Here is an 18,882-nt window from a genome sequence, read left to right as displayed (position 1 = left end):
TAGCATGGGTTGGACGATTTGACTGAGGACTGGTGAAACCGGATGGCAACACCAGGCTCCAATCTAATTTGGCAGAGTTTCTACAGCTGGATGCCCTTCCTAACGCCAACCACTCAGAGAGTGTAGTGGGTGCTTTTACGTGTCACCCGCACGAAAACGGCCACGCTCGAAATGGTGTCTTTTATGTGCCACCCACACAAGCCAGTCCAGGGGCACTGGCAACGATCTCACTCGAAAATCCTACGGGAGCCAGTCAGGCGGTACTGGCAACGGCCACGCTCAAAATGGTGCATCTCATGTGCCACCCGCACAAGAGCCAGTCCAGGGGCACTGGCAACGATCTTACTTGGCTTGCCGGGTCTTCTCACGAACAGCACATTTCCAAAGGTATATATTTATGTATGCATGCATATATATGTATAGCGCGTTATTTCAAGCCAAAATAAGTGACACTGACATCAAATTTGAACAAAATCCATTGAAATTGGTAAACATTTGGCTGAAAATGGGTTGCAGGCAATTTGATTGGGAAATTCCATAAGGAATCGGTTTATCGATTATTTCCACTCATCAATTGTTTTGTTTTTTTTGGGGGGTGGGGTTTGAGAACTTAAAGCATTCAAAGATCCCATGAGTCCATGTTTGTATATGTGCGTGTGTGTGTAAATATATATATAATTTGCTGTGAATGGTTTTTTTTATACAGCGCCAAGTTTTACAATCCTGTAAATAATAATAATAATGGTAATTCTATGCAAGATTAAAGCTTCTGGCAATCACCCTAACTAAGGAAAATATTCTAATAAAGGGCCATATAAGCCCTTGACAGAAAAAAGAAGGCAAGAGAAAAAAAACATCTCACAATATTAGGATTGTAGTGATAACTTTAAATACCACTTGTTTTATTTTTCATAGATGCTTGGAATTACAACCAGACAACCTCACTGCTTGGATGGCCATTGCAGTAAGTTACACCAACGAATATCAACAGTTGCAAGCTTGCTCAGCCCTGAAGTCTTGGCTGGCCCATAATCCTCAGTATTCTCATTTGGTACCTATTTCTGAATGTAAACCTGGCAGTGCAAACACTGCTTCTTCAATGGCTTCCAAGTGAGTAGAATTTCTTTGAAACTTTAACACATTTAACTCAGTATAAGGCTTTTCTTCTTGTTTTTTTCTTTTTTTTTTTCTTTGAATTTTAAAGAATTTTTTGTGTCTGTAATAGGTGCAGACATGGCTGTGTGGAAGCAGTTTGCTTCCTTACCACATGGTTCTGAATTCAGTCCCTCTGCATAGTACCTTGGGCAAATGTCTTCTGCTGTCGCCTCGAGCCAGCACCAAAGACTTGTGAATGGGCTGGGTAGACGTAACCTGAAAGAAGCCTGTCATTATATATATATAAATATATATATATATATATATATATATATATAAATATAAAGAGAGAGAGAGAGAGATATTCTTTTATTCTTCTACTTGTTTCAGTCATTTGACTGTGGCCATGCTGGAGCACTGCCTTGAAGGATTTTAATTGAAGAAATCGACGTAGTATTTACTCTATCAGTTTTTTTTGCTGAACCACTAAATTACTAGGGCATAAACAACATCAGCATTGGTTGTCAAGCGATAGTGGGGGGGGGGGTAAGCACAAGCGTGTGCGCGAAAGGCTTCCTTCAGTTTCTTATTTCTTTATTGCCCACAAGGGGCTAAACATAGAGGAGATAAACAAGGACTGACAAAGGGATTAAGTCGATTACATCGACCCCAGTGCATAACTAGTACTTAATTTATCGACCCTGAAAGGTTGAAAGGCAAAGTCAACCTTGCCAGAATTTGAACTCGGAACGTAACAGCAGACGAAATACTGCTAAGCATTTTGCCCGGCGAGCTAATGTTTCTGCCGTCTCACCGCCTTTCAGGCTTCGTTCAGTTTCTCTCTTACCAAATCCACTGACAAGGCTTTGACCAACCTGAGGCTATAGAAGACACTCGATTTTAAAAATGTCGAAAAATTTGATTGTCGAGCGCTGATCGGCGTCGTTTATGGATGAACATTTTCCCAGCCTAGGAGTGATGGAGGGAGAAAAGAATGAATCTTTTGAACGCGCACACTCCAAAACAAGCGCTGGAAAAGAAATTGCTGTCAATGCCATGAATAATAATTCCACGACCGTTGTCAGCCCTGTCATCACCACCACCACCACGACTACCACAAGAATAACAACCATTAACAACAACAACAGTAATTTTTCAGATTAACACCTGCACGATATTCACTAGGGTGTTAGGGTTAGGGTTTTAGTGTTAGTTTTAGGGTTAGGGTTACGGTTACGGATGGAATTCCCTAACCCAAACCCTAACCGTAACCCTAACCCTAACACCATAGTGAAGATCATGCGGGTGTTAATCTGAAAAATTACAACAACATCAATACTATCGCTACAATTGTGCCCGCTGATTCGCATGAATTGAATATCTTACCTATTACTGGTGAAGATATTAATACTATTAAGAATGCACCAACCACTGTTTTACTGGTATCACCGATACAAACATTGCCACCACCACCACCAACAACAACAACAAAAAGAGCACTATGGTTACTGGGGCCTATGGATAACTTCCAGAGATCCTTGACTTGGCAATGCTATCGGGACGCACTACCAGTTCGAGAGAAGATCTACAGACACGGTTCAAAAACCACCAGACCAACCTGCCCGAGATGTGGTCAGAGTGATGAAACCGTTCTGCACGCACTCGTGCAGTGTCCAGATATTTCAGAGCTGTGGACCTTTGTCAAACGGCTGTTGTTGTGTGTAGGACGAGCCCGCTTATCAGCGCGAGTCTATCGTGAATATTGTTCCGTCACCTTCCTTTAAACGGGAAGGAAAAACAGTTTGCGTAGCTATGGCGAAAGAATGCATGTGGCGGACACGTTTGAAAGGTTTACAAACGAACACTTTCCTCTCTGGTCAGTCTCTCGTCAACTTTTTCAAGTACCACTTGAAAAGGAGGATGAGAATAGAAAGGAAAGTGTTATCGAATGAAATTTTCAATAAAAAATGGGTAAATGTGGCAAGAATGGTAAGTACGAAAGACACCATTTTAAGCATAAACTTATAACAAAAAGAGAAAACGAGAGAAAAGGTACTTACTTTTATGTACATTTTGAACTGCCTGAGGTGACTTTTGTGGGGTTTTTTTGGTTTTTTTGTAGGTTTTTCTCTCCAAGGGTACACCTAAACTGTGAACATTATTTATTCACGTTTTGGGGAAAATTATAATTTTTGTACATCACACACCCCAACAATTTCAATCCCAATTGATTTGACTTTTCTTTGTGTGTCTCACCCACCCCATCTCGAAAATGAAAAACTCTACGTTTCTATTCGTCCAGTTTCTGTGTTTAGCCCTGTGTGGCTATAATAAAAATATATCTATCTGCCTGTCTATCTATCTATAGCTCTCTTTCTCTCACCACTCCTCTTATCCTACTCACAATTACCCATAAATCCACTGCATTCTGTTTTCCAAACAGAAATCAAATGATGGAGATACGAGACTTATACATCGAAGCTGCCCGCCTTTCTCCAAACAAAATTGATCCTGATGTTCAGGTAGGTGTGTGTGTGTATTTGCACTTATTATCATCATCATATGTCCGTTGTCCATGCAGGCATGGGTTGGACAGTTTTACCAGAATAGCAAGCTGGAAGGTTGCACCAGACTCCAGTCTGATTTGGCATGGTTTCTATGGCTGGATGCCCTTCCCAATGCCAACCACTCTGAAAGTGTAATGGTGCTTTTACATGCCACCAGCACAGGTGCCATTTGTGTGACAACATTGTCTGCCATGACTGCAATTTTACTTGGCTTGATGGGTCTTCTTCTCAAGCACAACATAATGCCAAAGGTCTCGGTCATTCATCATTGCTTCCATGAGGCCCAACACTCGAAAGGGGCTTTTCACATGCCACCAGCATTGGCCACTTTGCCTCTCTGAGGCCAAACACTCAAAAGGTGCTTTTTACATGCCAGCAATGGCCCAGTGGTTAGGGCAGCGAACTCACAGTCATAGGATCGCGGTTTCGATTCCCAGACCGGGCATTGTGAGTGTTTATTGATCGAAAACACCTAAAGCTCCACGAGGCTCCGGCAGGGGATGGTGGCGAACCCTGCTGTACTCTTCCACCACAACTTTCTCTCACTCTTACTTCCTGTTTCTGTTGTGCCTGTAATTCAAAGGGTCAGCCTTGTCACACTGTGTCACACTGAATATCCCCGAGAACTACGTTAAGGATACATGTGTCTGTGGAGTGCTCAGCCACTTGCACGTTAATTTCACGAGCAGGCTGTTCTGTTGATCGGATCAACTGGAACCCTCGTCGTCGTAAGCGACGGAGTGCCAACACAGTCCTGATCCCTAAGACATATAACTGGACGCTTTCTGGCCATAACCATACCATAGTGTACCTAAGACGGCAAGATGTGATCTGAGAGAGAGAGAGAGGAGTTTGGCTGCTATTTCTAGCAAACTCTATTATCAAACAGCTACTCCCTCATTCACTCAATGATGTTGACGATAAATTATATTTTCTGTTGGTTGTTTTTCTGATTTTTATGTTATTTGTTTCTCTTTTCTTTTTCATTTTTTTTACTTTCCTCCTTCAACCACCACCGCCACTTCTTTCAGTGTGGTCTTGGAGTCCTCTTCAACCTAAGCGGAGACCTCAGCAAGGCAGTCGACTGTTTCAACGCAGCACTTCAAGCCCGTCCAAATGTAAGTAGTTCAAGTTCAATACCAAATGAAGACAGACACCAGGAAAGAAAGGGAGAGGACAGAGAGAATGAGGTAGAGAAAGAAAGAATGGGAGAGGAGGGGGGTGGATAATGAAAGTGAGTGCTCCTCTCTTTTTCACCTCATCTCTTACTGTTATTTCTAGCTTTCTATGTGTGTATCTATATATATAAAAATGAGAATGTGTGTCTGTCTGTTTGTCTGTCTGTGTGTGTGTGTGTGTGTGTGTGAATCCCTAAAACTCGAGAACTACGCAACCAATTTCATTCAAATTTTACAGATGCCTTACTTAGGGTTCCAGTTGTGTTTTAGTCCAAAAAAATGTTTAACTTCTTGCAGAGTTCGAGCCCACGGCAACATAATATCTCCTCCACTATTTAAGTATTACGTGTCAAAAGTGAAACAAAAACACTCATGTCAAATACTTTCACTTTAAAAATGAAACTATTCCACCAACTGAAACAATCGCATTTCGATACTGTAATGACAGATACTTTCAGAGAGAGAGAAAGAGAGAGAGAGTGAGATGTATATGTATACATATAGATGTATATGTACACGTTATTCCACTAGCTGAAACAATCACATTTCGATACTGTAATGACAGATACTTTCGGAGAGAGAGAGATGTATATGTATACATATAGATGTATATGTACACGTTATTCCTCTAACTGAAACAATCACATTTCGATACTGTAATGACAGATACTTTCAGAGAAAGAGAGAGAGAGAGAGAGAGAGAGATGTATATGTATACATATAGATGTATATGTACACGTATATGTATAGATATATATATATATATATATATATATAGATATAGATCTATATGCATACATGTATATATATATATACATATGTGTAGATGTATATATATATATATATATATATATAGATGTACATGTAATATGTACACATATATACATATATATACATGCATACAGATATCCATACATATATACACCCATCACACACACACATACACATGCACACAAACACACACATTAGTCATTTGTTTTCTTATCCAAAACTACGTCAAAAGTACTGAATGGATCTTTATGAAATTTGGAAATTATATTCTATGCATAACAGCCATAACTCCCATGAAAATTCATATATTTTTGATGTTGATGAAATTTTAACCCGAACATAACAGATGAGCACTGTCTGTAGCTGGTCTTCTCTTGGAAGAGCCCTGCTTCTCACATGGACAACTGTATGTTGGCTGCTCAAGAGTGGGCAGCAAAAAAAAACCTATTTGCATATGCTCCACAAAGGAAAACAAGGAACATTGTTTACAACGAGGTGTTATAATCACAACAGCAAGAAAGTATGTACATGATCACCTTCTTTTACGAAACTTCATTGACTTTCATATATTTATATTGATATACATATATATATATATATATATACGTGTGTTTGGGTGCGTGTGTGTGTATATATATCTCTATATATAAAGATGAGAATGTGTGTCTGTCTGTCTGTCTGTGTGAATCCCTAAAACTCGAGAACTACACAACTCTCTTTTACAAACCCAGTGAAAATACATATATTTCATATGTCAAAGAAATTCAAGCAATACATATAACACCAAAGTTAAAAACATTCCCAACAATTCCACAATCCCCAACCTCCAGAGCTATTGAAGAAACTGTTATCATCAACTGACCAAGATTCCTAACATTTGCAAAACAAAATTAGACAATACGATGCTGTACTACAGATGACATCATTTGGAACCACAAGAGATTTAACTGAGGCAGCATTCATCCAAACTTTCAAGATCCAACCTCAGATTTATCATCGCATTGTCTCTCTACTACTTCTGTCAAATGAATCACCAAAATTGGCCTTTCATTATTTATAATCTGTACCTGTTTGTTTGGTTACGAAATAAAATACACAAAACGTGTTTCTGAATTACGTGTATTTACTTTATATACATATGAGTTGAAAACTTTCTTCTAGCATTCCACTTAATATCTATGTTCCATGCTGGCATGGATTGGAGAGGTATTAATGTAGAAATATGGTATCGTAGCTACTAACAGTTGAGGGTTGCGTAGTCTAGACGGCGTTTTTAGATTTCATTATTCTCTTTAACCCGGGCAACGCCGGGTATTTCTGCTAGTACATAATATAATTATGTATGTATGTATGTGTATATATATATATATATATATATATAGGCGTAGTAGTGGCTGTGTGGTAAGTAGCTTGGTTAAGAGCCACTTGATTCTGGGTTCAGTCCCACTGTGTGACACCTTGGGCAAGTGTCTTTTACTATAGCCTCGGGCCGACCCAAAGCCTTGTGAATGGATTTGGTAGACGGAAACTGAAAGCAGCCCATCGTATATATATGTATGTGTGTGTCTGATAATGATGGTGATGGTGATAATGATAGTGATGATGGTTGTGGTGGTGATGATGATTATGGTGATAATTGTTTTTTAACCCTTTCATTACCATATTTCTGTTGAAATAGACCAACTTTGTTTCAATTAATTGTAAAACTAATTGAAAAATTTACTCAAATAACTGCCATTATTGAACTGTTATCAGAAACATAAATTAACCTGAAATTTGGGTGGAAGATTTTGACTTAGATTACTTTAAAACCAGGGGTTTTCAAACTGTGGTCCCCGGACCACAGGGGGTCCGCAAGGACAAGACAGGGGGTCCGTAGACAGCAAATACTTTTTATGGGCAATTTGATTTTATATATGTTTTTTAATCGAAATCTTTTAATTGAAAATAAACCTATTTGTTAAATAAATAAATGTAAAAATATACATTATTTTAAGCAAATATTTATGTATAAATTTCATAAGCATTTATAAGGGGGTCCCTAAGGTAAAGCCTGAAATATAAAGGGGTCCGCAAGTCAAAAAGTTTGAAAACCCCTGGTTTATATCATAGAACCAGGGACAGGTTTGGGCGAGTTGGTATCAAAAGGGTTAAAGCCATGGAAAATTTTCCTTCTTTTCTAGGATGCCCAGCTGTGGAATAAACTCGGAGCATCTCTTGCAAACAGCAACAAGAGCGAACAGGCTGTAGAAGCTTACCATCATGCACTTCAGCTATCCCCTGGCTTCATCCGCTCCCGTTACAACCTGGGTATAGCCTGCATCAATCTCGGTGTGCACCAGTAAGTATATTTTGTGTATTCAACATATCTGTTCTTCTGTCTACTCTACTTTGTCTTGTATCTCTTTCACTTTTCTTTTTTCTTTTTTCTTTTTGGTATTTCAGAAACTAAGACACATGATGAAACAGTCTTGTTTCTTTTATATTATATTTTATTTTTTAGTTGTTTACTTCTCTGTATATATGTACATGTGGAGGCACAATGGCCCAGTGGTTAGGTCAGTGGACTCTTGGTCATAGGATCGCGGTTTCGATTCCCAAACCGGGTGTTGTGAGTGTTTATTGAGCGAAAACACCTAAAAGCTCCACGAGGCTCCGGCAGGGGATGGTGGCGAACCCTGCTGTACTCTTCCACCACAACTTTCTCTCACTCTTACTTCCTGTTTCTGTTGTGCCTGTAATTCAAAGGGTCAGCCTTGTCACACTCTGTCACGTTGAATATCCCCGAGAATTACGTTAAGGGTACACGTGTCTGTGGAGTGCTCAGCCACTAGTACGTTAATTTCACGAACAGGCTGTTCCGTTGATTGGATCAACTGGAACCCTCAATGTCGTAAGCGACGGAGTGCCAACAATATATGTACATGTATGTATACATAGATATCTAAACTCAACTCTGTCGGTCACGAATGACCATGGGTGCACCTAAGAGGTTCCCCTCCGGGGTACAAGTCTGGGCGGAAAATTGCCTCACCGGAAAACGCACAACCTAGGGTTGTTTTTATGGAAGACAAGCAGTCGCCCATACATACCAGCCTCTCCTCTCCGTGCCACCGATGTTATCCAAGGGAAAAGGCAAAGGCGGATACAGCTTGGCACCTGTGACGTCGCAACTCATTTCTAAAGCTGAGTGAACTGAAGCAACATGAAATAAAGTGTCTTGCTCAAGAGCACAACACGCAGCCCGGTCCGGGAATCAAACTCACAACCTCACAATCGTAAGTTCAACACTCTAACCACTGAGCCATTGGCCTTCACTAACACACACACATGCTTATATATGTATACACACATATATATAATACGTGTGTGTGTGTATATATGTATATGAGGTGGAGGCACATGGGTCAGTGGTTAGAGCATTGGGCTCAGAATCATGAGATAGCAAGTTCAATTCCCAGACTAGGCTGTGTGCTGTGTTCTTGAGCAAAATACTTTACTTCACATTGCTCCAGTTCACTCAGCTGTAGAAATGAGTTATGATGTCACTGGTTCCAAGCTGTATTGGCCTTTACCTTACCCTTGGATAGCATCAGTGCCATGTAGAGGGGAGATTGGTATGCATGGGTGACTGCTAGTCTTTCATAAAAAACAACCTTGCCCGTACTTGTGTCTTGGAGGGGACATTCACAACCAAAGGGGGTCTTTATGTATGTATGTATTTTTGTGTGAATATATTTATACATACATGTGTGTGTGTGTGTATATATATATATATATATATATATATATATATATATATATAATATATAAGATAGAAGATGTGTGTGTATATATGTGACTGACCATTACGTTGATCTCACATAACAATATTTTTCATCCAATTTCGTTCACACTTGGCAAATACATCACTTATGTTCCACAGATGGCTTTACACTATTTAGATTTTTCACTTATGGATAAATACATTTGATAGATTAATCTGGTTGCTAAAGGGTTAATTTAATTTTTGGAGAAATGCCCTAATTTAGTGACTTTACCCCCAACTCCACCTTTTTTTGTTTTGCAGATCAGCCATTGAACACTTCTTGGTGGCGCTGAACATGCAACGTAAGTCGGAGGATTTGATGCCTGCCTCTATGAACACCTCCAGACAGGTGATGTCCATGAACATCTGGGGGACCCTACGCATGACACTAACTATAATGAACCGAATGGATTTACACGATGCCTGTGATAAATTTGACCTAGAACTGCTGAATCGAGAGTTCAACATGAACTCATGACCGCTTGGGATCACATGAACAGATGGGTATGAGACCTTTTGACCCTGCTAATCTGGCACCACCACTGATTTTGCACTGCTGATTCAGTGCTGACTTATTTGACATGATATTTTAATATTTCTCTCTCTCTCTCTCTCTCTCTCTCTCTCAGTTTATGTGTCTAAGCATATTTCCCATTATGTATTTGAGGAGAGGGGAAAATGCTTATGTCAATAGTGTTTAATCAATAAATTGTAATATCTCTCTTTCCTACTCTCTCGTTCTCTCTCTCTCTCTCTCCATCTTTTCATCTCTTCCTTCCCTCCCTCTCTCCCTCTCCATCCCTTGCTCCTTCCTTCTCCCCCTCTCTCCGTCCCTTCTTTCCTTTCCTCTCTCTCTCTCTCTCTCCCTCTCTCTCTCCTCCCTCCTCTTTATGTGGATGAGGAGCGGGAAAATATTTGTCAGTAGTTTCCAATTAATAAATTGTAATATCCCTCTCTTTTTCCCTCCCCTTCACCCTCTCTCCTTCTCACACTCTCTCTGTCTGTACCTTTGTGTGAATGTGTGTGTGTATGTGTGTGTGCACGTGCCTGCCTTTTCCTCCAGTGCCAAAGAGCACTGCCGCCAGAACAGGTTGAATGTCCAGTCATCCATGCCGAATTGTATCATTCCATGCACAGACTAAAACACACACACACACGAAAGGCGGTGAGCTGGCAGAAACGTTAGCACGCCAGGCAAAATGCTTAGCGGTATTTCGTCTGCCGCTACGTTCTGAGTTCAAATTCCACTGAGGTCGACTTTGCCTTTCATCCTTTCGGGGTCGATTAAATAAGTACCAGTTACGCATTGGTGTCGATATAATCGATTTAATTTGTTTGTCTGTCCTTGTTTGTCCCCTCTGTGTGTAGCCCCTTGTGGGTAGTAAAGAAATAACACACACACACACAAGCATAAGCAGACAAATGTACACTTTGGCAGCTTAACATATATACACACACTCAAACAAACATGCAGAAATGACCATTGTGGCCTCCTCCACATGGCTACTCAGCCTGCCTGAAATAGCAGTGAAATCTCCTTTAACTCATACTCTACAATTTTAACCCCAACTGCACAGATTAAATTTTTGCCTCACAAGCTGTTGATGTAACATGCTAATAACATGCAAATTAGTTTCTCACAACCTCTTTCTATTGGCCTGTGACAATAGAATGTGTGTACTACATGTGTTGCTCTATGGTAAGAAACTCTCTTCCAAGCCACATGGTTCTGGGATCAGTCCCACTGTGTGGCATCTTGGGCAAGTGTCTTCTGCTGTAGCCTTGATCCAACCAAGACCTTGTAAGTGGAGTTGATAGACGGAAACTGAAAGAAACCTATATATATTTATATATATATATATATATCAGTAAATAATATGTGACAATTATTTGGTATGCATTTTCTCGATGGCCAGGTAACTGAAGAGATGGCGGCATGGGTTTCTGCCCTGACATCCGAAACTTGGAGTTTTATCATGGCTACCGAATAATTGTCACATATTATTTACAGATAAATTCCTCTATTTACATAATATCGAGGTCTCTTTCTTTCTTTTTTCTTTTTTTTTTTTGTTGTCTTACCTTTTCTATCAATATATATTTATATTTATATTTATATTTATATATATATATATATACGTGTGTGTGTTGTATATTTATATTTATATTTATATATATATATATATATATATATATATACGTGTGTGTGTTGTATATTTATTTATTTATATGTGTGTGTGTGTGTGTGTGTGTTTTTGTGCCAGTGTTGGTCCCCAGAACTGCTTGACAACCAGTGTTGTGTTCATATCCTCGTAACTTAGCAGTTTGGTAAAAGAAACTGATAGAATAAGTAGAAGGCTTTAAGAAAAATAAGTACTGGGGTTATTTCATTCAACTAAAATTCTTCAAAGCTGTGCCCCAGCATGGCCGCAGTCTAATGACTGAAACAAATCAGTTATAAAAGCTGCATTGTATGGAAGGTGCAGGTGTAGCTTGCTTGCCAACCAAATGACTCTGGGTTCAGTCCCACTGCATGGCACCCTGGACAAGTGTCTTCTATTATAGCCTCAGGCCAACCAAAGCCTTGTGAGTGGATTTAGTAGAGAAACTGAAAGAAGCCAGTCATGTATATGTGTGTGTCTGTGTTTGTCACATGCCCCCACCATCATTTGACAACTGATGCTGATGTGTTGACATCCCCCGTAACTTAGCGGTTTGGCCAAGGTGACTGATAGAATAAGTACTATGTTTACAGAGAATAAGTCCTGGGGGTCAGTTTGTTTGACTAAAGGCAGTGCTCCAGCATGGCCACAGTCAAATGGCTGAAACAAGTAAAAGAATAAAAATGAAATTCCAGAAACTATTCCACTATGAAAAGCGAGTCCACTCAGTACCCTTGGTGCTGGACCTAGTTGTTAGAGTATTCGACTCATGATTGTAACGTTGTGAGTTCAGTTCCTGGTGGTGTGTGGTGTCCTTGTGGGGGCGTGTGTGGTGTCATTGTCCAGTGGTAGAGAGAGTGCGTGTGTGTGTGTGTGTGTGCGTGCGTGTGTGTCTGAAAGGGGTGTAAATCGGAAGGAAGGAATTGTGATGATATCTATATACAGCTGGTTAGTTCAAATTAAGTTAGGAGAGAAATATGAGAACCTAGGTAACTGGGTTCAATTCTTGTTGGTATAAAAATGTCCCACTATCTGGGTTTCTTGACGTTTTTTTAGGGGGCTGTCTAGATGGGTTGTGATCTGCATGTTTCAGCCATTCAGTTTTGGTGAGAATTTTGCTATGAAGTATTTCTCCATATTTTTCCTTGAGCATTTGTAGAAGGGAAAGATCTTAAATTTTCCTTCCCCACATGTTCCTAGGTGCTCACTCAGTGGAATTTTCCGTAGTTCCTCCTGTCGGACATGTTGCCGGTGAATTCTGGCTCATTGACATAAGGAATTTCCAGTTTCACCTATATAATTCTCCTTGCATGTGGGGCAGGTTATGCAGTATATTACATTCTGCGTCTTGCAGTTCATGTCTGCATTTACATTGAATGTGTGTCCACTCTTAAATTTTATCTGTTTGTTCCCCTCTATATATTTGTAGCTGGGGTTGCTGCAGGTTCCACATCTACCATCTCCACTCTTTTACGTAGAATTCTGTTTTATTTTCTGCTGAGAATTTCGCTCTTGCGAGGTGTTTTTTTAAGTTTTTTTCTTGGCGTTTACTGTTTTTTATGTGATGTTTGTTTAGTAGGTTTTCCATTTTGGGGCTTTGTTGGATTATTGGTAGGTTTGAGTGTATAATGTGAAACATGTTGGTGATTGTAGGGTTGTGTGTGTTAATGAAAGGGATGATGTTTTCTTTGTTTTTCTTTTTTGGTGTTCTGAGTTGTGTAATGTCTAGTTTTGTTGCTCTTTCGATTCCGTTTTCTATTAAGGTGACTGGGTATTTTTGTTCTAGTAGGAAGTTTTTAAGTTCCTCTAGTCTTGTGTGGCGTGTCTGTGAGTCGGTCACTATGCTGCATATGCGTCTTGCCATACTATATGGGATGTTTCTTTTTATGTGGGATGGGTGGGATGGGTGACAGGAGTAGAAATTTAAATATTGGTGTGTGTCGTTTTTTTTGTAGTGGATGTCTGTTGTAACGATGGAGTTGTGTATCTTGATGTTGATGTCTAGGAAGGGGAGTTCGTTGTAGTTAGTATCTATTGTGAAGTGGATAGATGGGTGCAGTGTGTTGAGGATGTTGTGGAATGTTCGTAGATCTTCTTCTGATCTGTTCCAAAAGATGAAACAGTCATCGAGGTAGCGTTTCCACTTTTTCTTGACGTCTTCTCTGAAGTTGTGTTCGAAGGTGTTCCCTATTTCATCGTATAGCTTGTTCTCAAGGAAACCCATCACTAGGTTGGCATATGAAGGTGTGAATTTCGTACCCATCGCCGTGCCCTTTATCTGTCGGCATGGTTTGTTGTTAAATGAGAATGTGTTCTCTTCAAGTATTAATTGGGTGGCTTTGGTGATAAAGTCTGTTTTGAAACGTTTATCTATGAGTTCCCTGTATTTCTCTACCCAGTATTTTATCGCTTCCAGACCAAGGGTGTGTGGTATGTTTGTGTATAAGTTCGTGACATCGAAGCTTGCAAGTATGGTGTTTTCTGGAACCGTATTTGGAATGTGTGTGAGGAAGTCTATGTCATCCCTTATGTAGCTTGGTATCAGTGGGCATAAAGGTTTGAGGAGTATATCTATGAAGTGGCTTAGTTGCTGTGTTGGTGCTTGGGGCCCTGCAACTATGGGTCTCATTGTAAGGTCTGCAGGTCTTTGTATTCTTATATAGTGGTTCCTCTGTTCATTTATGGCTCCCTGTATTTCCGAGCTTTTATGGATTTTGGGTAATCCATAAAAATTGCTTTCTTTGGTTCTTGAGTTGCATAAATAGTCTTTCTCCTTATCTGTAAAGGAGTCTTGGTATTCATTGATCAATGTTCCAATTTTTTTTATTGTTGCTTTCTCTGGTTGTGTTGATTCCTCTTTGTAGTAGGTTTGGTTATTAGTATCTCCAGACTGGTAAACTGTAAACAGAATCTTCGGATCTTTTTTAAAACGGGGGCCACATTTTTCATTAATGTTTTACGTAGTGTTTTTGGTACCGAAAGACTTTCAAACTTCGTATACTTATCTATTTTGTGTTATAGAACAGAAAAATATTTTTGTATTCGAATTTATTTCATGTAAAAAATTGTCTTATTTCGATAATTTCAACCAATCACTGACAAGTATTCAGTTGTTTACATTTACTCCTTTGGCTGATTAAGCGATGTAAAGCGTATTTAATCTCCATACCTTCGTTTTATTTGCTTTTTTCATTTTAAATTTGCTTTAACCCTAACCCTAGGGTTAGAGTTAGGGTTAATTGTTTCAGAATCGTTTGTTTATGTAGTCGGCACTTAATGTATATCGGCTGAATGGACGTCAGTGAATGGTTGAAATTACAGAAATACGACAACTTTAACATGGAATAATTTATGGATTTCTTTTTTTTTAAGAAGACTAAAAGAAAAAGATGTTTTATATGACACATTCTACCAGTGTTCCAAGTTTCAAAGTGTTTCGTTAATGAAAAATGTGGCCCCCCGTTTTAAAAAAGATCCGAATCTTCTTCTTCCCTCCCCTTCCCACTGGCACACCTTTCAAATACACAGGCACACTCACACACACACAGACCCACACTCTCTTACTAGACAATGACACCAAAGATTCTCTATGAAAAGCAACTTCAAAACGATCACACCTGCTTTTGTCATTCCTTTAAAAGGCTAAAAATAAACTTATCATTGAAAAGAACCAGCTGTGAACCCAATTTTCTTTTCTCTTTCCCATGGACGAACCAGCTGTTAACCCAATTTTCTTTTCTCTTTCCCATCTACACACACACGCACGCACACAGACACACACACCAACACAAAAAAACACACACTCACACTCTCTCTCTCTCTCTCTCTCTCTCTCTCTCTCTCTCACTTTTCCTCACCCTCTCTTACTATCCTATATCTCTCTCTCTCCACCCCTACACACTCAATAAAACTATATAAAGAGACCCCCTAGAAAGTTTTTTCTCGAAACAATTTGAAAAACCTACAGGACTAGGTGAAAAGCGCTTCATTTAATATGTGACGTTAATAAAAAACTGTAAATGTACCAACATCCAGGTTTCTGAGTACCTTAATTAAAATTTTTTTCTATATATATATATCATCATCATCATCATCATCATCATCGTTTAACGTCCGCTTTCCATGCTAGCATGGGTTGGACGATTTGACTGAGGACTGGTGAAACCGGATGGCAACACCAGGCTCCAGTCTGATTTGGCAGAGTTTCTACAGCTGGATGCCCTTCCTAACGCCAACCACTCAGAGAGTGTAGTGGGTGCTTTTACGTGTCACCCGCACGAAAACGGCCACGCTCGAAATGGTGTCTTTTATGTGCCACCCGCACAAGCCAGTCCAGGGGCACTGGCAACGATCTCGCTCGAAAATCCTACAGGAGCCAGTCAGGCGGTACTGGCAACGGCCACGCTCAAAATGGTGCATCTCATGTGCCACCCGCACAAGAACCAGTCCAGGGGCACTGGCAACGATCTTACTTGGCTTGCCGGGTCTTCTCACGCACAGCCCATTTCCAAAGGTCTCGGTCCGTAGTCATCGCCTCGGTGAGGCCCAATGTACGAAGGTCTTGCCTCACCACCTCAGCCCAGGTCTTCCTGGGCCTACCTCTTCCACGGGTTCCCTCAACTGTTAGGGTGTGGCACTTTTTCACGCAGCTATCCTCCTCCATTCTCACCACATGTCCATACCAGCGCAATCGTCTCTCTTGCACGCCACAACTGATGCTTCTAATGTTCAGCTTTTCTCTCAAGATACTTACACTCTGACGGGTATTCACATTGACATTACACATCCAACGGAGCATACTGGCTTCATTCCTTGCGAGCTTACGTATGTCCTCAGCAGTTACAGCCCATGTTTCACTGCCATGTAGCATGGTTGTTCGTACGCATGCGTCATACAGTCTGCCTTTTACTCTGAGTGAGAGTCCCTTTGTCGCCAGCAGGGGTAAGAGCTCTCTAAACTTTGCCCAGGCTATTCTTATTCTAGCAGCTACACTTTCAGCGCACCCACCCCCACTACTAACTTGGTCGCCCAGATAGCGGAAGCTATCGACTACCTCTAGTTTTTCACCCTGGAATGAGATAGAAGTTGTTTCCTGTTTGTTTGCAGTCTTTATTGCACCTGAACATCTGCCACAAACAAAAACTAACTTGCTAGTTAACCTGCCTTTGATGTTGCTGCACCTCTTATGTGTCCATAGCTTGCACCGGGTACATCTTATAGAGTTACTACCTACTCCTTTTCTACATACTGAGCAGGGCCATCTACCTGAAGGGGTTTGTGTTTTATCTACCTTCCTACTTATTAGGATTTTGGTTTTAGCTAGGTTGACTCTAAGGCCCTTCAATTCTAGACCTTGCTTCCACACCTGAAACTTCTCCTCTAGTTCTGATAGTGACTCCGCAATTAGGGCAAGGTCATCAGCATAGAGGAGCTCCCAGGGGCAACCTGTCTTGAACTCCTCTGTGATTGCCTGGAGGACTATGGTAAATAATAGGGGGCTGAGGACGGAACCTTGGTGGACCCCTACCTCTACCCGGAATTCATTGCTGTACTCATTTCCAACCCTCACCTTACTGGCCGCATCTCTGTACATGGCTCGCACAGCTCTCACTAGCCATTCTTCTATCCCAAGTTTCCTCATTGACCACCAGATAAGGGATCGGGGGACCCTGTCAAAGGCTTTCTCCAAGTCAACGAAAGCCAGGTACAGAGGTTTATCCTTGGCTAGGTATTTCTCTTGCAACTGTCTCACTAGAAATAAGGCATCAGTAGTGCTTTTACCTGGCACGAACCCAAACTGCATCTCATCTAAATTGATTCGCTCCCTAATTAGTTGGGCTATGACCCTCTCTGTAACTTTCATAACCTGATCTAACAGCTTGATGCCTCTGTAATTATTTGTATCTAAAGCGTCCCCTTTACCTTTGTAGCAGTTGACTATGATGCTGCTACACCAGTCATAGGGTATGACTCCTTCGTGTATCACCTGGTTCGTAATACGGGTGACTAGGCTATAGCCAACACTGCCAGATATTTTGAGCATCTCTGCAGTGATTCCTGATGGGCCGGGGGCTTTCCCGGTCTTCATACTCTTAATTGCTTTATCTACCCTGGTACTATCAACTCGGATAGCTGGTCCCTCTATTGGGTCGACATAAGGCAGGCTCTCTTTCTCCCATTCATTCTCTTTATTAAGCAATCTATCGTAGTGGCATCTCCAGACCTCTTTCTTTGCATCCTCATTTAATGCAAGCGTACCATCATCCATGCGAACACATTTCTCTCCTACAACATCACTATTCTCTCTCCTACACTGTCTTGCAACCCGAAATACCTCGAGTCTTTGGTCCTCACGGCGCAGAACATTGGCAAATCTTTCCTTATCTGCTTCCCCTCTGGCTAAATAAACCTGTCGCCTAGCCTCCCTTCTGGCACATTGGTACAATTCCCTGCTACCACCGTTCTTCCAGTCCTTCCAAGCTTGTTTCTTTTGTCTAATAGCCCTGTCTACCTCCTTGTTCCACCACCACGTTACTCTGGGTTGGGAGGGGACCTTACACCACCCACAAATCTGGTCGGTGGCTTTCAACAGGTTGTCCCGCAGAAATCTCCAATTGTCTTCCACGTTGTATGATGCTATATCCCCTTCTATTTCGTTAAATGCTTCAAGTAACTTGTCTCTAAGTCTCTGTCCGTTTGCAGGGTCTTTAAGCTTCCACACCCTTCTTCTCCAAGCCTGTCTAATTCTGGGCACCCATTTTGCCTTGATCCCAAAGTCGCTAACTACTAATCTATGTTGTGGGGTACATTCTTCGCCAGGGTAGGTTTTGGCATTTATAAGCCGCCCTCTTTCCCTATTTCTGGCGAGGATGTAGTCGATTTGGCTAGAGTGTCTGCCGGAGCGGCAGGTGACTAGGTGACTGGCAGGTTTCCTGAAGTTGGTATTGCAGACCATAAGATTGGTTGCATCACAGAACTCCAGCAGTCTGGTTCCCTCCTCGTTGCGGGAACCGAAGCCATAGCCTCCATGTATGCCATGGAAGCCCCCAGCACGACGTCCGACATGACCGTTGAAGTCTCCAGCCACAAAGAGAAGGTCCCTGTCACTCGTCGACGAGGTAGTTTGCAAGAGGGTGTCATAGAATTGGTCTTTCAGACCATCTGGTAGCCCAGGTTGAGGTGCATAGGCTGAGATGACAGTAGCTAATCTATGATGAAGCACTAGTCTGATCTTAAGTACTCTGTCACTTACTCTAACGACCTCGATTACCTTATCCACCCATTTCTCCGCTAGAAGTATT

At 41.1% G+C, this 18,882-nt stretch overlaps 1 protein-coding gene across 5 annotated transcripts in view; it reads left to right on the top strand.

Annotated features, from left to right (window-relative positions):
* LOC106876355 (peroxisomal targeting signal 1 receptor) overlaps positions 1-18,882 on the top strand; it is a 108,324-nt gene that overhangs the window by 73,250 nt on the left and 16,192 nt on the right. For 4 of the 5 annotated variants that reach the window (XM_089341330.1, XM_089341326.1, XM_089341329.1 and 1 more), the window contains 5 exons: positions 916-1,110; positions 3,539-3,617; positions 4,694-4,780; positions 7,795-7,952; positions 9,681-10,034. In XM_089341330.1, the coding sequence (XP_089197456.1) occupies positions 916-1,110; positions 3,539-3,617; positions 4,694-4,780; positions 7,795-7,952; positions 9,681-9,897 (736 nt within the window). In that variant the 3' untranslated portion in view covers positions 9,898-10,034. Of the gene's footprint in view, positions 1-915; positions 1,111-3,538; positions 3,618-4,693; positions 4,781-7,794; positions 7,953-9,680; positions 10,035-18,882 lie in introns of those variants that run through there. The other variant, XM_089341328.1, reaches the window with a different exon arrangement.

Source organism: Octopus bimaculoides, chromosome 24 (assembly GCF_046866305.1).
Source record: "Octopus bimaculoides isolate indiv1 chromosome 24, ASM4686630v1, whole genome shotgun sequence".
NCBI classification, from domain to species: domain Eukaryota; kingdom Metazoa; phylum Mollusca; class Cephalopoda; order Octopoda; family Octopodidae; genus Octopus; species Octopus bimaculoides.
The sequence above is the reverse complement of the archived record's forward strand: the minus strand, read 5'-3'. Positions and strand labels throughout refer to the sequence as shown.